The sequence below is a fragment of the Sapajus apella genome, unplaced genomic scaffold (genome assembly GCF_009761245.1).
Source record: "Sapajus apella isolate SASKATOON/1434 unplaced genomic scaffold, GSC_monkey_1.0 scaffold5, whole genome shotgun sequence".
NCBI lineage: Eukaryota > Metazoa > Chordata > Mammalia > Primates > Cebidae > Sapajus > Sapajus apella.
The window spans coordinates 10,473,053-10,495,069 of record NW_022436945.1 but is presented as its reverse complement, the minus strand read 5'-3'; the positions used below and the strand labels follow the sequence as shown (position 1 = coordinate 10,495,069).

Genomic DNA, 22,017 nt, shown 5'->3' with positions numbered 1-22,017 from the left:
TACAATATCCTGCTCTATGGCCATTATCTGCTATTAGCATAAACATATACCCATGTATATATATTCTGTAAATCAGCTACGTCTTAAATCAGCTGCCTTGATTCACTCCGGCATGTCTGAACAGAACTGGGCAAGCTCCAAACCCTGGTACATGCTGTTCCTTATTTGGAAACCCTCCAGACATTCTCCTGCCTAGCTTCATCTTATTCCTGTCTTCTTCCTTGTCTTCTTTCCACTTACCTATTCAGGAAATTTCCAAGTTTTTAGCCAACTGGGTCAAGCATAGAATGTGAGGCCTCATTCTGGCCAATGGAAACTGGACACAGCAGTAGGGTAATTGCATCAAATTATGAAAGTTATAAATGTCCCTGTCTCCTTTGTTCAGGTGTGCTCTTGTGGCAAGACTGCCAGTGAGTTGCACCCTTTCTGCAGAAAGTAAACTAGCCTTACTGAGTGATCCATTGTCTCAGTGTGGATTTTTCCCAACAATATACACCTGTTTCCAACATGTCACTAGGCAGGGAGAGCCAGGACATTTGTGGAGCATACCTCTTGGGTTTCTCTTCTCTCAATCATAACAGCACTATATTGCTTATTGTTGAATTCTTGCAAAGAGTTGGTTCATGTAGCTTATCCAGTTATATTATTCCTTACAGTGGTATAGCATATACAATAACATTTATTCTGTAAAGGCTAGAAGTAGAAATCTTCTATCTTCCACTTTAGAAGAGGAAATGTGTCAAATATGTAATTTTATCATTAATTGTTTTCATTGTACTTGCTATGAAGGAGAAACACAGAAAACTGTGGGCATCTGTAATAACTGTTCATAATCTAGTTTGGTTTGCCCTATAAGGTTTTCCTCAGAATGTTAACATTGAACTGAAATCTCAGGGATGAACAAGCATTAACTAGAGAAAGAGAAAGTATAGCAAAAGTTTAGATGCAGAAAATAGCATGTGAAAAGGCCTCGAGACAGTGGGGAATATAGTATGCTCAAATACGTGAGAAAAAAGATTATCCAACATTTGTTGGGACTGCATTATGTGACTGTCACTATGTTAAATGCTTTATATATTATTTCATCCAATCCTAACTTTTTGAAATAGATACTGTAACCCACCCAGTGGGTTCGTTTTGTCTGTTGCCCAGATAGAGCCAATTTATCAAGACAGGAAAATTGCAATAATGAGTTTAATTCATATAGAGCCAGTTGAGCAAGAGACTCAGAGTTTTATTATTCCTCACATCAGCCTCCTTGAGAATTCAGAGGCTAGGATTGTTTAAGGATAGCTGGTGGACAAGGGAATGGGTGCTGCTGATTGGTTGGGGATGCAATCTACGGGTGTGGAAAATGGTTCTCATGCTGAGTCTGCTTCTGGGTGGAGTCACAGGACTACTTGGCAGGTCTGGATGAAGCCATTCATTGTCAGAAATGCAAAAACCTGAAAAGATCTCTTAAGAAGTCAATCTTAGGTCCTACAATAATGATGCTATCTGTAGGTGTAATTGGGGAAGTTGTGAATCTTGTCACCTCGGGAATAATGGCTGGTAGTGGTTTATGGCTATACCTTAGCAGAATTCGGGCTCCTTGCATCCTCCTAACCTGCTGGTCTTTCATTAGCTTTACAAAGGCAGTGTAATTTTGGGAAAGGGCTATTATCATTTAAACTATAAGCTAAATTTCTCCCAAAGTTAGCTTGGAGAACAGGGGAGGGAAATAGGAGGTCTCTCTTCTCTTAGGCAAGTTGGAGACACAAGAGGGAAAGTTGGCCAGAGGAAGGTGGGCTTGAACTGAGTTTTAAAGGCTTCACGAGGCCAGGCACAGTAGCTTACACCTGTGATCCTGGCACTTTGGCAGGCCGTGGTGGCTGGATTACTTGATGTCAGGAGTTTGAAACCAGCCTGGCTAAGATGGTGAAACCCTGTCACTACTAAAAATACAAAAATTAGCCAGGCCTGGTGGCACGCACCTATAACACCAGCTACTTGGGTGGCTGAGACAAGAGAATTGTTTGAACCCAGAGGTTGCAGTGCACTGAGAATGCGCCACTGTACTCCAGCCTGGGCAACAGAGTGATACTCTGTCTAAAAAAAAAAAAAAATGCTGCAGGGGATACAGAGGTTGAGAAATGGTGAACAGCTGACAAGACAGAAGACATAACCTGGCAGGAAGGTTTGAAATGGCGTAAAGGGGAGGAGCTGAATGCTTGTATGGGGAGCTAAGGTAAGACCCTCATGACCTGGAGGGATTTACAAAGGAGAGAGTAGTCTGTTTTCATCCTTCCAGAAATGGAAAACAAAGAAGCAAACTATAGGGTCTGTTTTATGTAAATCAGATTTATTTTGCAAGTTTAAAAGGAGGGGAACATCATTCATAGGGGCCTGTCAGGGTAGCAGTCAAGGGGAGGGAGAGCATTAAGACAAATACCTAATGCATGCTGGTCTTAAAACGTAAACGATGGGTTGACAGGTGCAGCAAACCACCATGGCACATGTATACCAATGTAACAAGCCTGCACATTCTGCACATGTATCCCAAAACTAATTTTAAAAAGTTTACTTAGATATTAATCTAGGAAATGAATTGTGTTCTTTAGATATCCAAAGTGAATTTATTTACTCATTTGCCAGACATTTATTGACTTTCTGTTATGTGCCAGACCCCCAACCAGCAGTTTTATGAATAAGACATTTCATATAACATAAGTGTCAAGGACAGAGGAGGGTCTGCTTTGTGAGTTCTGGCAAAGGCAAGAAGCATAGTGTGGCCAATAGTGGATGGCCCGGAAAACAGGGAGAGTGGCTGAAAATGCTGTCAGAGACTCAGGCAGAGCCAGTCCTTGATAGAAAAATAACATGAAGCTTTTAGAGGGCTTTTAATCAAAGGAATGATCTTATTTAATTTGTATATTTACTACTTCGTTTTGTCTCCCCACCCCGCATACACACAGGAGTTTAGCCAGTGGACATCGTTGGTCGGTGTAACAACCCCAAAGGAAACTAAATCAGTAGGCTTGTGGTCAGGACATTTTTTATAATTCCAAGATAAGAATTAGAAAAGCAACAAATGATTCATTTGCCAGATTCATGTTATAAAGATGGTACAACCTCAATTTAGATTGGTTTCTGTGCTGATGCTTTATCTTTGACACCTTCCAGACTGATGTTGGGGAGGCAAGTTACCTATTAACATGACATCCAAGCGTCTGAGACCTCAGGGTGTGTAAATTGATGCTGACTTGGATAGTTGGCTCCTGACACCAAAAGTTGTTTTACCAGTTTGCAAGCTCTCCTGTCTGGCTGCTCTTGGTTTTTCTTGAGTTCTCTCCAGCGATCTGCTGTCACACATACTGCTCTGTCTATTCCTGGGTTAATGTTTGACACACTCGCCTTGCTTCTTTCAGAATTACTCTGTTTGAAAAAGTTCCATTCATTAGTGTCCACATGTAAAAAATGGGCAAGATTGTCACATCTCTGTGCATGTCAGTATATGCTAATGAAGCTGCATATTAAGGACATTTATTTTCTCATTTTCAGGAAGGCAAAGGTACTAACAGGTGATTGTGGTGTGAATGATTTATGAGAAGCGTCTATCTCCGCTATAATCAAAGATGGGGAGCAATAACAGAAAACTGTCATGTGGGCCCTTAGTGCTGGTTTGAATATTGAAATTTCAATCCAGTCAACTCCTCTGGTGATACTTGTTTTATCCCTGATCTAAGGGCCAGGAAAAGCCAACAGATTTAATTTTGTCATTCAATAGATATATTTTGTGATTCTGCTTTCACTTGTTAATCATTGTCTTCAATATAATATTTAGGGGAAAAAAACTGAGAGGAAAAACAGAAACATTCTTTTTTTTCCTTTTGGGGTCCCAACCCACTGCCTGTGATTGCCTGAGTGGATGGCTGCATCCCCAATCCTACCTGCCTGGCTTCTCTGATAAACCCCGCAGCACATCCCGTTTCTCCCTGCAGACAGCATTAACAGAACTGACCCTGTATCTTCTAGGTTTCCTCTACGCTCAGAACAGCACCAAGCGCAGCATTAAAGAGCGGCTCATGAAGCTCTTGCCCTGCTCAGCTGCCAAAACATCGTCTCCTGCTATTCAAAGCAAGTTTGTTTGTTTTTTTTTCCTCCAAAACTCTTGTTTGTTTTGTTTCTTTAGGTCTGCATGCATTGCACTTCTCTGCTTCTACAAAAAATCAATATATAATATTCTACAAAACCAACTCTATTGATGTACTTGTGTTGGCCTAAATAGGAGAACATCTGGGCAATTATGAGGCATTTTACATTTAGCAGACTGACAGCACAGTCTTAAGTGACAGGAGGCTGTGCTGCAGAACACCGGGACATTTTTGTTGGATCTGAGAGATGGGGACTAAGTAACTCTAGAAATTCCTATTGTTTGACTTGTGAGCAGAGCAGCTGGACACTTTTGCCATATTACCTTGTACATTGTTTGACTCTTATGCACTGCGTGTGTAATTTAGACACTGCCAAAATTCAGAAATATCACTAGATTAGAACAAATATTACCAAGTGTCAAACATTCAAATAAATGTGACTTTTCTTCTTTGTTCATTCTCTCCCTGTATCAGTCAAGATTCTCTAGAAAAACAGAACCAATACATACATGCATAGCATACACAAAAAGAGATATACGTATAATATAGACACATTCACATGCATATACACACATGCACATATGCACACATGAAAACATATGTAAAGGGACTTAATTGAAGGAATTGGCTCACACAACTGTGGAGGCTGGCATGTCTGAAATTCATAGAATACGCTGGCAGCTGGAAGCTCAGGAAGGATTTGATGTTACAGTTTTGAGCCAGGATTTCTTGATGAAGCATCAACTGATTAGATGAGGCCCACCCACATCATTCAGGGTAATCTATGCTTAACTTATGTCAACTGATTATAGGTGTTAAACACATCTACAGAATACCTTCACAGCAACACCTAGATTAGGGTTTCATTAAATAACTGTGTACTATAGCCTAGCCAATTTGACATGTAAGGCTAACCATCACACTCTCCATCTTCTCTTTCTCTCCTAATTTGAGGCATTCTTAAAGAGTGCAGAATAGAAGATATCTAAGGGAAATCCTAAATTTATTTTATAAAGATGCTATATAACTTAGAATGTACATTTACAAATATTCTCTGTGTACAAACATTCTTTTATATACAATTTTTTTCAAGCATCAAACGACTCTCAGAATTAGACAGAGAAGGTGGTGTTCTTTGCTAGTGAGAAAATGGAACATTAAAAAGCTAGGTGGAATGCCCTAGGTATTGGGGCTGTAACTCACACCTCCACCTCTCTTTTTATAATGCTACACTATTTTGTAGGAGCTCATGGATTCAATTAGTGATTTAAAAATATGAATGCCCTAAAATTTCATGGGTCTCCACTACACAGATGAGAAAATATGGAAAGAACCCCAAACAATGTGATACATTCAGTGAAAAAGTCTCATAATAGAATAGCAGTTTGTTTCAATGGCACTGACCAAAGGTGATATATCAAAATAATAAGATTTAATTAATTCACTTATTCATTCAACAAATATTTATTATCTGTCACTTCCTCCTTCTTGTGCTGGGAGATAGAGCAGTGAATAAAACAGATTTAAAAACAAAACAAAACAAACCCTCTTCTATTAGAGCTTACATTATATTCTGTGAGGAGAGGAGGCAGAACTAAATAACTTTCATAGTAATAATTCCATGTGCATACAAAAATTAAAATGATAGTTTAGATATACTGCTCTGATTTTTTTTTTCTTTCATTGCACGCACACGCACACTATCTCACAAATGAAACATATTGTCATTGGCAATCCAGAAGGCCATAATCTAGAAAAATGCCAGAGCCCTAATCCTACATGACATTGAAGCTGCGGGCACTTTTATTGCCACTGTTTATCAGAGATTGTTGGTTATTAGAGTCATTGCTTTTCTCCTTTCAAGTTGGAATCAAAATTGCCAATTTATCAGGCACTTACTGAAAATATAGTCATTTGTACAATGTAGACAGGTAAAATGTAACTTTCAAATAGATCTCTATATTCAGGTAAAGAAGAAGAAAATTGTTGTGTTTTGCTAGCACTCTTCCTGCATCAACGCCTGATAAAGCCATGCCCCCAAATAAATGTTCACAGAGAATGCAACACAATTTTCAACTGAGTGTGGGGGAAAGGGATGTTTTGAGGGGAAAAAATAGAAAATGCTAAAAAAATGATCAGAATGACTTTAAAACCTAACGGGATTGTACAGAACTGCCTGATATTGAACCCAAGCTAGACTTCGCCTATGATTTGTGGACTCCATAAGGCTCCCATCTCCTCCTCTTCTTCCTTCTCCTTCTCCTCCAGGGTTGGAAAGGTGAATGGTTTGTTTATCATGTTTGCAAGAGTCTCTTATATTCAGAACAGTCATTCCGAAAAGTGCAAAGAAAGATAAGAGCCCACATGCACATGCATGCCCCACACACATAATCTGCTACCATGAAGTAACTACAAATAACTAGTAATACCTTTGTTCCCGTCAATGTATGTGTACTAATGATATCATATCTATACCACATTTTTATTATTTCATTTACATGGTATACTTCCATAAATGTCAACCCTGTTATTAAAACTTTTGTAAACATCGTTTTTAATGGTAAGTATAATACTACATTGCGTAGCTCTAGTATAATGTATTTGATACCATTTTCTGGCTTTGGCTAATTAGATTTTTCCCCTTTTTACCTCCCACTCTTAATATAAATAGCACTATGATAAATGGCTCTGTGTATATATCTATCTGTGCTTTTAAAGTCACTTTCCCCTAAATTTCAAATTATTGGATTAAAGAACTGATTTATCTGAATACAAGCTTCCCAATGTATATTAGAAAATTTTTCCACAAATTGGCCTTTCAAATGTTTTTCAACACAGCATACATATTTCTTCTTGAATCTCTTGTTATTTAGGCATAATATTCTCAATACTTGGAAATTATATACCCTTTATAGCCGTTTGCTAAATACAGATTTAAACCATTAGTTCTAGTGTTTGTGCCCCAAATGAAAGCATTAAAAGAAACATCACAGCACAAAGATTTTCTGCTTGAAGAACCATAGACATTCTTAAATGTTCGAAAATTAAGTATATTTCTCATTTTTTTAAAAGTCAAAGGCAAACTTATAAGTCCCAAACTACTGTTAAACCACATATCTTGACTTTGATGTTTAAGAAGGCTGTTGGACAAATACCAAAAAGCCTCACCATCTTGGAAAGCTACCAGGGAGCAACACACATGGCTCCAAAGAAAGGAAGTGGTGGATCTATGCCATAGCCAATGGCCTTCTCCCATCGAGCCACCTGACTGGCAGCTGACCAAGAGTATTAGATATGCTCTAATCAGAATTGATTTAGGCTTTAGAATGTCTTCCACCTGACACCAATATTTGCTCAACCAGAGTAAGAAACGAGACAGGGATAGAGGTGGTAATACCTGGGCTGTGAACGAGGAATTGTCTTGTTCACACTGTTAACATATCCCACTGTCCCTTAGGCACCCAACTGCACACAGCTCTTCAAACACCCAACCCAGGATGCTGACGAATGCTCAGCCAGATGTGGTATCCTAATCACCATCACTCTGTAGCACTCACCCTGAGCTTCATATATCATTCATTGGCATCAAGAGCTGCCTAGTTGCTGAAGTTGGAATCTTCTCTCGGCTTAATGATCCCCAACCCACCATCTTATTTGTTACGAAATTCTGGTCAGTTTTCTCCCTGAATATCTTTTTCATTTCATGTCTCCTTTACATCTCTTGTGCTATAGTTCTGAGCTGGCTTAGACCTTCATTATCTCTTCCAAGAACTATTGAAAGAGGCAAAGGGAGGCACTGTAGGTTTTAGCATCATCCTGCCATGTGTTTGAATTCCTGTTGTGCCTCTTACTAAATAAAATGCCTGGGGGCCGGGCGCGGTGGCTGAAGCCTGTAATCCCAGCACTTTGGGAGGCTGAGGCGGGTGGATCACGAGGTCAAGAAATCGAGACCATCCTGGTCAACATGGTGAAACCCCGTCTCTACTAAAACTACAAAAAATTAGCTGGGCATGGTGGCACGTGCCTGTAATCCCAGCTACTCAGGAGGCTGAGGCAGGAGAATTGCCTGAACCCAGGAGGCAGAGGTTGCGGTGAGCCGAGATCGCAGCCATTGCACTCCAGCCTGGGTAACAAGCGCGAAACTCTGTCTCAAAAAAAAAAAAAGAGAAAGACATGCCTGTTTATTACTGTAAACTTATTTATGTAAATACTCTGCCTCTTTATTTATTTATTTGGTCATTCATTCCACAGTATTTTTTAGAGACCAGGTAGGGTAGCCATGATACTAGGCACTCACTTTCTAGTGAGGAGTAGAACACAGTTCACTGCTTTCCTGGAGTTTATGCAGGAAGAGAGAGAATAAACTAGAAAACAAAGATAATCTTGGGAACTGCTAAGTGTTATAGCAGAAGTAAACCTGTGGAGATATGATAGAAAGGGAAGATACCTTGACTGGGTCAGATAAAGCCTCATGGACAAGATGTCTTTTAAGTCCTTAAAATAAAAGGAAGCCAATAATGTGAAGGTCTGGAGAGTGTTCTGTAAGGAGGAAAGGAGCATGGCTTATTGGAGATATACAAAGAAAGATGATTATGATCATCAGAAAATGGATTGTCATGGGAACTAAATAAGGTAATCCATGCAAAGTATTTAGTACAGGAAATATTATGAGCATGAATCAATGACAAGTATGAACTCAGCTGATGTTCCCGACTACCTTCTGAGGTGGGTACATAAAATGACTTAAAAAACTGAGGCACAGAGGAAAAAAACAAATGCTCCAATTGGCAGAGCCAGAATTCTGACTCCACAGCCTGCTGTCTTCATCACTTTAGCAGGTGAACTGCACTGATGACCTCTGATATTGATTGAGGAAGCTCTTATAGGTCTGCCATAGCCACTGTTTTTCCTAATGTAAATCTTCAAATTGGAAAAAAAAAAAAAAAAAGAAAGAGAGAGAGGGAGAGAGAGAAAACATTAGCTCTGGCCTTTTCCCTGCAGGAAGGTAGGTTTTACATCCCCAGTTCACAATTGAGTTAGCTATGGCCTGAAAGGGTTATAATGATTTGAGCAGAATCCCACAACTGAGAAGTTGAATAAACAAAACCTTATACCCAAAAGAACCTTACTCCAGTGATACAGATACACTTACTGCCTGTAACATATGAGACTGTCATACCCCTAGAAGAAGACTTACTGGAAAAATTCAAGGAGAGAGAAAGAAAATTTCATGGGATTGGCACACAAGAGGGCCAACTGGACTAGATGGTTTCTAAAGAAATAATCATCCCATTTGAAGTGACTTACAGCATATCATAACAATAGTAGTAAATATAATAGCCTACTATAAGGAATATAGGCTATTTTAAAGATGAGCAAACTGAGGACTAGAGAAAGGAGATTATTTGCTCAAAATCACAGAGCTACTGAAAAAAATTGAAATGAGAAACTCAACTTCAAATCCAGTATTTTCCAACACTGAAATTTTATGATTTAGTATCAGTCAGGGTCCTGGAAGGAAACAAAAGGCATATTTAAATAGGCCAACAGGGGAGAGTTGAATGAAGAGACAGTCTGCAAAGGTACGTGCAGGGTTTCTTGAGCCAATAAGACTGCGAAACATTCTGTGTTAGTAAGAGTGAAAAGTTTTCATTTCTAGGTTGATGGTAAAGCCATAGCTATAGCTGTAGCAGTAAGAGAGGGCTCTGGTCCTTGGATAAGAAATGCAGCTATTGTCAAAGAGGAAGCCCAAGTAATAAGTACCACAACCTCTTTCTTTCCCCCTTCTCCAGTGGCCAAACCCAATGGGAAGCCAGAAGCAAGGAGTCTGGATAATATTGTCCACAAAGGTCAGCCTTCCAACACCATAGCAGAGTTTAGAAAAAAGGAGGCTAAATGATGGAAGATACTTTCCTGCTCTGTAGGTCTTAGGAGCCAGGTGTTGTGGTCTGCAGGATCGGTGACAATTCTTAGAGTCAGTCACACTTAAAGTCAGTCAGACTTCGAGTCACACTCCTCTTGAAAGATTTCTTCCCAATTCCATGACTGCTTGAGGCTAACAAATGGCTCATGAATGTACATTGATATTGAGTAGCTATTTATAGGATTAAGGAATTTAACTAGCTACTTTATAGATGACTTAGTGTCAAAAAATTCCTAGCTACTATATTTTATGTAAGCACGAACACTTTTTGAAAGAAAAAAGTCATTGCTGTCAAATCTGTGGCTATATATTCTCATTGAATAACTCTGAGTAATTCATTTTATCTCTCTATGCCCACCTTATTTTACCAAAGAATGAAGTAATCATTTCCTTATTTATTCAAGGTACATTATTTGACAAAAGGTACTTACTAAATAATGGTCAGGAAATAATACAAAAGATAAAACATTCAACACTTGATTATCTGTATATTTGTATGTGTTCACATTTTATCTAAATTTGACTCAAAACAGCATCTACCCAGTACCATCTCAGTGCCCTCATTCAATCAAAATAATTGATTCACTAAATTAGAGCTTCATTCCAGGGGTTTTTGCTTTTGATTTGAGCAGAAATGGGAGCATGAATATGACAAGGTTATTGCGAAACTAGACCACTCATCAATAAGCCACCATCAGTACATTGCCTTGCATAACTACAAAACACAATTTCCTAACTGAATTTCAGATTTTTGGCATCAAATATAGCATAACATTTCAGTGTGCTTTGTTTTTCCTGGTAGCATATTGATCACAGAAATTTTTAGATGCTTCTCTTGGCAGAGAACCCATCAGCATTTGGCTGTTAGAGGATTTGTTTGCAAAAAGCGACTTGAATTGCCAACATGTTGCCAATTAAAAATACAAGAGTAACCTCCAGGATTTTTTTTTTAATGTTTAACCTCTGACAGTTAATTAATCTTATGCTAACTCCTTGGTGAATTTAGCTAAAGGCTCTGACCTAGGCATGTAGTCAGGAAAATCCGTGGAAGAATAGAGGCATAACCCATGAATGTAAGTTTAATTTTTACTATTTCTTAATAGAAAGCAAGTTTCCTGAAATTTCATTAAGCCCAAAAAGTGTTATGTTCAAAATCTCAGATGTTATTTTTATTTATTTAACAAACATTTAGCAATGACTGTGTACCTGGTACAGTTTTAAGTGGCTTGCACAGTATAACTAATTATATCCTAAAAATAACTCTGTAAGATGGACATGATTATACCCATTTTACAGAATAGGAAACTGAGGCATGAGGGATTATTTTATTGAATCACATCATCAGTAAGAGGTATGGGAGTAGGGAGTAGGGGGAGGGATTGAACACAGCAGTGAAGCCACAAAGTCTCTGTACTTTACTAATTCTCTAGTTAAATTCAATGTTCTGGTCAGTTTCATGAAAAAAAAAAAAAGACTAGATCTTTTTCCACTTACCTGTTGAACATAGGATACTCATATGTAGCACATATTGTGTGGGGAGATGGTGGTAGCCCCTTGAATGAGTTGTTTTCTTCTCTCTGAGCCTGAATCTCACCATCCATGAATAAGAAATAGAGACTGTGCTCAAGCCTCTTTCCAGATCTAGCATTGCAGGAGCCATTGAGATGGCATTAATTATTTCTGGCTGTGACAAATGGCGGCAGTTTCAAAGCTAACACAAATTTCCTCCTTTCATGGTATTTCACTATCCATGAAAGGCAGAACACGGGGAACATTAGAATCTCCGTTTGATCCAGATGTAATACCAATTGGCCCTATCGTTTTGATGTTGGCTATGTATTTTACCTATCAGAGTATTTGTTTCTTTGTTTCTTACATTTGTATGGTTTTTTAGAAGTTTTAAAATTCTTTTTCTTGAATATCTCGTTTCATCTTCATAAAACTCCTGTGATAATGGCAGATCACAAGGGTTATAATCTCCATTTTCCAAACTAAAAAAAAAGAAAAAAAGAAAGAAAAATTAAGTGGCTTGCCCAAAGTGACTAGATATTTAGGGAAAATTTGAAAGTTGTGGTTTTTTTTGTTTGTTTTTCCTGGTCCATCATATATCTACCAGAGATCGTCATTAAATCACACATAGGTTTTAGTATCAGAAAGCTGTTGGTAGGAATGTCAGGATAGCTGTTTTCTGTTGACAAATTTAATGAATTTCACTTCAATATGGCAGACATTTATGGAGCACTATTTGAAAGGTAATCATTCCAGACATAGGAGAACACGCAGATCACTACATCTTACGATTGACTTTGTACTGAAATAAACAGACACATATGTAGATCACTCCAATACAACGAATATAAGGAAAATGCTGTGAATGCTGTGGGAGGCAAAACAAGAGAGACATTAGAGTTAAGATTGTTGATCATGATAACTCTGGGATTAGCCTACTTGGTTCAAATCCTCATTCTATGACTGACTAGTTACAGAAACGTTAGTTAAGCTACTTATCCCTTCTGGGCTTCAGTTTCCTCATCTGTAAGGTAGAAATGATAGCAAATAATCTGTAAGTTTGCCCAAAGGATTAATGAGCATGTAAAGTGTTTAGAACAGTTACTGGCTAGTAAGTGGTCAGTACATGTTGGCTTCTTTTGCTATTATTCTTCATCTGCTACGATGATCACAACTACTGTAGTGATATAGGTGAAATTCAATCTCACCTAGGTGCACTTCACAAAGAGTTAATATTTCAGCAGGGACCTTTGGAGAAGAATCATCATTTCATCAGAAAAATAAAAAGGAGGAGCATTCTAGGTACTTTAAAAGATAAAGCTTAGACAGTCAGGAGGGGTAAGAAGTGTGGAAGAGAAGCAGCTAGAAAGATGATCTGGGCCAAATTTTGAAAACTTCCCTGGGTGCTATGCTGAATTCACTCTGCAGAGAGGCAATGGGGATTTTAAGTGAGGTTTTTCATTGAGGAGTGATTCTTTGTCTTGTCTGGCATTTTGGGATGGCTAGTCAGCCAAAAATAGAAGGACCTAGACATGAGCCAAATTTTAGAAGGGATGATGTGAACTTGAAGTTACAGAAAAGTCTAGCAAATGATCAAGAACAATATTTGAAGACAAGAGACAGACAGGGTGTCAAAAGGAATAACCAAACTTAGTGGGATATTGGCTTCTGAATCAATGAACCAACTGAAACTCAGAATGATAAAATAACACCAAAAATAAATCAGAAGACAAATTTTTGAGAGAGAAAGAGAAAGAAGACAAAAAAATTAGTTGGAAACTGCTTAAAAAGTCTATGCGGGGCAGTATCAATAGCTAACACTTGATAATAATGCTATTTTAAGCCTGGACAATTACTGTTAATATTTACTGCAAGCCTAGGAGGAAAGTACAATTATAATCTCCACTTAAAAGAGAAAACTAAAGAAATTAAATCACTCACCCAGCACCTAACAATTATGACACATCAAAGCAGGGAGTTTATCTTCAATAATGTAATACAAAAGCTTAGTGTCTTCACTACCAGAATTCCCTGCCTACAAGAGATGACAAATGTCTAAACATATGGCAATAGTGGTGGAAGGGAGAGGATAAATTTGAAACACATGGTGGGCCGGGCGCGGTGGCTCAAGCCTGTAGTCCCAGCACTTTGGGAGGCCGAGGCGGGTGGATCACGAGGTCAAGAGATCGAGACCATCCTGGTCAACATGGTGAAACCCCGTCTCTACTAAAACTACAAAAAATTAGCTGGGCATGGTGGCGCGTGCCTGTAATCCCAGCTACTCAGGAGGCTGAGGCAGGAGAATTGCCTGAACCCAGGAGGTGGAGGTTGCGGTGAGCCGAGATCGCAGCCATTGCACTCCAGCCTGGGTAACAAGAGTGAAACTCCCTCTCAAAAAAGAAAAAAAAAAAAAAAAAGAAAGAAAAAAGAAACACATGGTGAAGGTGTACATAATTGGAAATATTGAAAAACATTTTGTGATATTGAGTGAAAGGTAGGAAAGAGATGAAGAGACTCCACCAAAAGGATAGTGGTGAAATTTATCAAGATAAGGAGCATAGAGGGAAGGCCATGAAGGCAAGTTAGGGAGAGATGATAATTTTATCTTAGACATCTTGGCTTTAAATGCTTGAATAACACAAATTTTTGAAACAAGCTTCACTGTTGATTAGTGTATCTTTTGTTTTTTTAGGTTACCTATATGATTAAATCTTTTGCTTCCCACTTGATTTTTCTACTTTCGTTACTGTTAATTTGGGCTAGAATGGGTGGAATGATGACTACTTAACAAAATACTGTGTAGCATGTTAGATAAATGAGAGCCTTCTTTGTTTTATTTAATACTTTCATGATGGTCACTAAGGTAGCTTCTCATAGGAGCTATACAACCTATTTTCCATTTTCATTGACATAAGCAGTCATATTTGGGCTAAACATGAGTCTGTTCAATGAGTCTGGTTTCTGCTGAAATGGGAACCTAATACTTCGAAGAGCCTCAATTTTCTATTCTACCAGGTCTATAAAATGCAGAACATTGTTTTTTTTTTTTTTTTTTTTTTTTTTTTTTTTTTTTTTTTTTTTTTTTCATCCACTTAGCTTGCAGGGTGAAAGTTTAGCCTTCTTACATTTCAAATTGTCTTTTGCCAAGGGTGTTGAAGCAGCAAGTGTGATAGGCAGCAGTTCTTTAAAGAAATATTGGTCCATCTTTACCTGTAAAGTTTCATTAAAAAGAAGAAGCAGAAGAACAAAAGATAAGTTCTGGAGATGAACTGACAGTATAAAACCTTGTTTATCTTTCAGCAAACCATTTTCCTTTGAGGCTGGGTAGAGAAACAATGCTATCGCATATTGTAACATTTTCAGACTCTGCTTAGAGGCAGGCATATTCTTCATTGAGTGTTCCTGAAGATATAAAAATCACATTTATTTCAATAACAGTATAAAATTAATACTTCAGGTGAGCAGATGTTAGAAGGATCAGTGTCAAAATCATCATATCCTTACAGAAAGCCTGTATGTAGATTCATTACTATGATGCACTGCACACTATGAAAAATTATTTAATACATTATTCTGTTTACTCTCCAGAGTTACTGTTCAAGTGCCACTATTATTACCAGTTTGCAGATGAAGAGATTAAGGACTTGAGGTTTTAAGTGACTTGTTCTAAATTACATAGCTACTAAGCAGCAAAGCTGGGACTCAAGCCCAAGCCATTTAATCAGTTGACAAATTTTATCAATGCTGACTACATGACACTACTATCGTAGGTACCAGTGATGGAACCATGAATAAGCCAGACATGGATCCAGCCCACCATGATCTTGTATTCTAATAGGAGAGAGGGGCAGACTCTGGCCAGTAAATTTCCATGCTTTGTTTTGAAAAGCATTTTTCCTGAGTTCTCTGAAATCACTTCCAACTCTTTTCACTTGATAATGCTGTGGGAGATTTTATTATTTTTGTCACATGACTGCCACATCTTGGTCACATCAAGATGAGTTTAGGCATCATTACTTGGATGCCATGTTTACATGTAAGCTGATCCTGGACTAAGAGGAAAAAAGAACTCAAAGAGAGACACTGCTTATCCCTGGGCAAATGTTTGAAGACATGAAGAATATGTAAGGACCATATGGAAACTGTGTCTGTGTTGAATGAATATAGCCATGCTGCTCCGTTATTTTCTTCTTGGTGAATACTATGAACAAGAAGCTCTGTGACATGCTCCCAGGAGAGCAAACCCACAGGAAAAGTAATTCTTAGAAACTGGTCATTTCAAGGTTGATCCTGCTTTGGGCTTTCCAGCTCTGGAGTCCCTGCCATTCCCTGGATATTTTAATTTTTTTTAATGTATTCCTTCTTTCCATAAAAGAAATAATTACTGTTATATTTTCTGCCAATGTATACTGCCTTAGTGATCTCATTGAGTTTGATGGTCTTAATATTAGATATATGGTGATGACTGTGACATTTACATCTTCAGCCAGACTGTGTCCATCAACTTCAGAATCACATATCCATCCAGCCAGTTGACATTACCACTCAGATGTCCAGTTATTGACTCTTCCATTAGAATTTCAGGCCCACGGGAGAAAGGATTTTGTCGTTTTTGTTCATTCTAGTATCCATTGTACCTTGACCAATGCCTGGGTCCTAATAGGCACTCAATCAATATTTAATGAATAAATGAATAAATTGTCTCTAATGGCCAGGCCATACTAGGCATTAGTGGTAATAAGATAACCAAGATAGATCTCTTGTCTCTAAATGTTTGTATCGCAAAGGAAATGACAGCTTTTCAAACAGGTCATTGATATATAAAGCCATCACAGCTGACAAATGCACAAGGTGTGTGAATGTCTCAGGAGGCCTCTTCTCTGTGAAGCCCCTTCCCCACTGAAATGAGCCTTAGAGAATAGAGAGAGAAGGTTGAGGAGCGAATGGCAAGTTCATGTAGAGGGGATAGGATAAGCAAAAACATAGAAGTTGACAATTCAGGCTTCATTCAGGGAATAGCAAACTACCGAGGGTATTAAATCATAAGGTGTGTGGGAGGAAATGACAAGACTATAAAGCTCAGTTATTGCCTCAAATTCTATTTCAAAAGGTGGTCTTTATTCCCCCATCAATTCCAAACAGGAAGAGTATAAAAGGTCCTCAGGGAGCTGTGGTTTCTAGCGGATACCACGATTGGCAATTCAGCAGTGAAGAGTGCCTGCAAAACAAAGCAGCTTGGTGCAATTTGGAGAGTAAGGATTTTCTCAAATGATGGAATTACTCTTGTTGTGTGTATTTATTCGTTCTCACACTACTAGAAAGAACTACCTAAGCCTGAGTGATTTATGAAGGAAAGAAGTTTAATTAACCCACAGTTGCACAGGTTGTAGAGGAAGCATGGTTGGGGAAACCTCAGGAAGCTTACAGTCATAATAGCAGGGTGAAGCAGCAGCAAGCAGCTTCTTAACATGGTGGAGTTGGAGAGAGCGAAGGGGGAAATGCTACACATTTTTAACAACTAGATCTCGAGGAAGCTCATTATTACAAGAGCAATAAGGAGGAAATGTACCCCCATGATCCAGTCACCTCCCACCAGGTCCTTCCTCAAACACTAGAAATTATAATTCAACATGAGATTTGGGTGGGGACACAGAGCCAAGCCATATTACCATGTGTCTTTGGACAGGTTATTCAACCTCACTGTACCTCAATGTACCTACCAAAAATGGGCAAAATAATACTCATCTCAAAGAACATTTTAAAAATCAAATGACATAATAATAAATATTTTAAACACTATGCTTCAGCCACTATTTTACATGTTATATACACATGCTATTTCAACCTCCTGGCAGCATTATATAGTAGGTCCCAATGCTCTCCCCCTTTTATTGATGAAGAAACTGAGGCATAGACTAAGCACTTTGCCCAAGGTCACACAGAGCTAACAAGAGTCAGAAAAATGATTCAAACTCAAAAGTACTGCTTTAGACTCCTCACTCCTAAATATTCTAGAATAGCAACTCAATTAGTATGTATGCAATAATTATTAATAGTCATCATTGCTGTAATTTATTACTACTGCCTGCCAGTAAGTAATTCAGTGTCTTAAAACAACTTTAAGAAATTGATACAAATATTATCCCCAGTTTATAGATTTTTAAATTGAGGCTTGAAAAGATTAAACACATTGTCCAGTGCCAGAGTTGGGAAATAGACCCAAGAAGAAAATCTCAGAGGAACTGAATAATTTGCCAGAATTAGCACTCCCAGGCGTTGTTCTGCTCCTCGTGTTGAAGATAACACTAGATATTATCGCAAATAATACTAATACTACTACAAATTATATGAACAACAATGTAATTAATTGAATGTTTACTCTGTGCCAGACACATGTACCATCTCGTTTAATGCCCATAGTTACCTTATTCTATAGTATTAATTACTATTTTGTATCTATTTTTATGCCATTAAACATGTGGGGAATTAAGGCCAAGGGGGAAACTAGCTTAAAAGTAGAAGGAACATAACAAAACTCAGATCACCGGCCAGTTTTCCTAATAGCCTTTTTAAACAAAGCCATGATGGATAAATGTTTTAGTGCAGAATACTATTGTCATAACGGATATTAGCTGCAAATCATCCCCTTTATATAGCACAAAAAATTTACTTAACTATGCTTATCCAAACTCTAACTCCGTAGGTAATCAATTCCATCTGTTTATTGCCTGCTTTCTAAAGCAACACAGTAACATCTTATGAATTAGGTATGATATTTTGCATAAATACGTTTTCCATATTGTTATTTCTTTACAATATGTCCTTTTTCAAATTCTGTTTTAGATACAGTAGGTACAGGCTCAGATTTGTTACATGGGAGAATTGCATCATGCTGAGGTTTAGAATTAGGATCCTGTCACCCTGGCAGTGAGCATAGTACCCAATAGGTAGTTGTTAACCACCGCCACCCACCCCCAGCCAGGAATGTGCAGTGTCTACTGCTCCCATATTTATGTCCACATGTGCTCAATGCTTAGCTGCTACTTACAAGTGAGAACATGCAGTATTTGTTTTTATGTTCCTATGTTAATTAGCTTGGGATTATGGCTTCCAGTTCCATACATGGAAGGACAAGATTTCCTTCTTTTTTATGGCTGTGTAGTAGTTCATGGTGTCTGTGTACCACATTTTCTTTATCCATTCTAGCACTGATGGGCATCTGGGTTGATTCCACTTCTTTGCTATTGTGAATAGCACAGTGATGAACGTATGAATGCATATGTCTTTTTGGTAGAATTATTTGCTTTCTTTTGGATGTGTACCCAGTAATGAGATTGCTGGGTCAAATGGTAGCTCTGTTTTAAGATCTTTGAGAAATCTCCAGACTGCTTTTCACAGTCGCTGGACTAATTTACATTCCCACCATATGTAAGAATTCCCTTTACTCTGCAGCCACATCAGCATTTGTTGTTTTTTGACTTTATAATAATGGCCATTCTGACTGGTGTGAGATAGTATCTGATTGCAATTTTGATTTGCATTTATCCAATGATTAGCAATGCTGAGCATTTTTTCATATGTTTGTTGACCACCTCTATGTCTTCCTTTGAGAAATGTTTATTCATGTCCTTTGCACATTTTTAAAAAGGGTTATATGGTTTTGCTGATTAAGTTCCTTACAGTATAGATTCTTGGTATTAGGCCTTTGCTGGACACATTATTTGTGAATATCCCCTCCCATTCTTCAGGTTATCTGTTTGCTCTGTTGATTGTTTCTTTTGCTATGCAGAAACTCTTCAGTTTAATTAGGTCCCACTTGTCTATTTCTGTTTTGTTACAGTTGTTTTTGGGAACTTAGACAAAAGTTATTTGCCACAGTTGATGTTGAGAAAAATATACCCTAGGTTGTCTTCCAGGATTTTTATAGTTTGAAATTTACATTAAAATCTTTAATCCATTTGGAGTTAACTTTTATATATGGTAAAATGTAGGGGTTGAGATTCAATCTTCTGCATATGGTTTGCCAGTTATCCCAGTTCCATTTATTGAATAGGCTGTCCTTTCCTCGTTGTTTTTGTTAGTCTTGATCAGACAGTTAGTTTTGTTAGTCAAAGATCAGACAGTTGTAGGTGTATGACTTTAGTTCTGGATTTTCTACTCTGTTTCATTGGTCTATATGTCTGTATTTATAGCAGTATGAAGCTCTTTTGGTTACTGTGGCTTTTTAAAACCAGGTAATGTGATATCTTGGGCTTTGTTTTGGTCTTATTTTTTTCTTCTGCTCATAGGATTGCTTTGGCTATTGTGGCTCTTTTTTGGTTACATATGAATTTGAGAATAGTTTTATTCTAATTCTGTGAAGAATGCTCTTAGTAGTTTGACAAGAATAGTATTTAATCTATAAATTGCATTGGGCAGTATGACCATTTTTACAATACTGATTCTTTCAATCCATGAGCATGAAATACTTTTCCATTTATTTGTGTCACTTTGATTTCTTTCAACAGTATTTTGTAGCTCTCCTTGTAGAGGTCTTTCACCTCCTTGGTGAGCTATATTCCTATGTATTTTATTTTCTTAGTGACTATTGTAATTGACATTGTGTTCTTGACTTCATTTTCAGCCTGGATATTGTTGGTGTGCAGAAATGCAACTGAATTTTGCACATTGATTTTGTATTCTGAAACTTTATTTAAGTTGTTTATCAATTCTAGTCAACTTTGAAAGGTTCTTTAGGATTTTCTAGGCACAGAATCATATCGTCAGTAAAGAGAGAGAGTTTGACATCTTCCTTTCCTATTTAAATGCCTTTTATTTCTTTCTCTCATCTGAATGCTCTAGCTGGGAATTCCAATATCATGTTGAATAGGAGTAGTGAGAGTGAGCATCCTTGTTATATTCTAGTTATCAAGGAGAATGGTTGGAGCTTTTGCCCATTTAGTATGATGCTAGCTGTGGGTTTGTCATAGATGGCTCTTATTATTTTGAGTGATGTTCCTTAGATGCCTAGTCTGGTGAGGATTTTTATCATAAAGGGATATTGGGTATCACTAAAAGCTTTTTCTGTGTCTATTGAGATGAATATAATGTTCCTGCTTTTGATTCTGTTTATGTGGTGAATCACATTTAATGATTTGCATATGTTGAACCCGCCTTTCATCCCAGGAACAAAGCCTGCTTAATTGTGGTGTATTAACTTTTTGATGTGCTGCTGGATTCAATATGCTACTATTTTTGGGGGGATATTTGTCTGAAGTTTTCATTTTTCGCTGAGTCTCTGCCAGATTTTGGTATCAGGCTGATGCTGGCTTCATAGAATGAGTTCAGGAAGGGCTCCTCCTCCTTGATATGTTGAAATAGTTTTATTAGGATTGGTATCAGTTCTTCTTAGCCTGTCTGGTAGAATTCAGCTGTGGGTCCATCTGGTCCAGGGCTTTTTTCAGTTGGAAGCTTCTTTATTAATGATTCAATTTCAGAAGTTGTATAAATGTTTTAAAATGTTATTATATATATTTATGGTAGGCATCATGATGTTTTGAAGTAAATATATGTGGTAAAACACTTATTATAGTCAAGTAAATTTACTCATTTTTTATATGTAGCAAGAGCACCTAAAATCTATTCTTTTAGCAAAGATCCTAAATACAATACAATATTAACTATAATTTTCGTGTTGTAATTTAGATCTCTAGACTTGTGGTGAAAGAGCCAGTGGTGAAAGTTAGGTATTATAACTGTGGCTCATGGGCTCCTTCTAGTGTATGAACCTTTCTCCATCATCTATACCTGCTTCTGATATGGAGTCAGAAGCTTACTAAAACTGTAGGTACAATAAGGATAGAGACACTCTTATCCATAAAAGATACTGAGGCAGACATTTGGCAAAGTGCTGCAGTAGGAATCAAGGAGATCAAGGTTTAGGTCCAGTTCTGCCTAATGGCTTTTGATTTACATTCTGATGTGCCCAGTGGCTTTTGATTTACAACCACTGCAGCTAAGGCTCTGTATGTGACATGAATTTACAAAGTTAAGGGGCTGGACTCAATACCCCTTTCCATTCTCACATAGCTCCATTTTCTGCTTGGAGTCCTTTTGCTTCTAATTTTCTGATTCTTATTTGTGTGCATGAATTCTAGATAAGTGGAGCATCATCCTCTCTCCTTTTCTGGGGGAGGCAGAACAGCTGAATAGTTATTACATGAATCCTGTAACCAGACTTCCTAGAGTTCATTCCTTGACTCTGGTTCTCTGTGACCATGAGCAACTTACTTAGTCTCTCTGTGTTCCTGTGTTGGTATCTTCATCTATAGAACAAGAATATAGCATTCATAGTATGCTGATGGGGATTTTATAAGTGTATGTATATATAGTGCTTACACTATATTTATGAGTGTGTATGTGTATATATATATGTATATATGTATATAGTGCTTACACAAAACAAATGCTATA

The 22,017-nt window shown here is 37.8% G+C and overlaps 1 protein-coding gene across 5 annotated transcripts in view; it reads left to right on the top strand.

The window, feature by feature from the left end:
- KCNIP4 (potassium voltage-gated channel interacting protein 4) overlaps positions 1-22,017 on the top strand; it is a 1,204,862-nt gene that overhangs the window by 1,058,199 nt on the left and 124,646 nt on the right. Inside the window, exon 2 of one of the 5 annotated variants that reach the window (XM_032271867.1) lies at positions 4,015-4,116. The exons of the other annotated variants lie outside the window; for them this stretch is intronic. Coding sequence (XP_032127758.1) covers positions 4,015-4,116 — 102 coding nt within the window. The remainder of the gene's footprint in view (positions 1-4,014; positions 4,117-22,017) is intronic. 5 annotated transcript variants of the gene reach the window in all.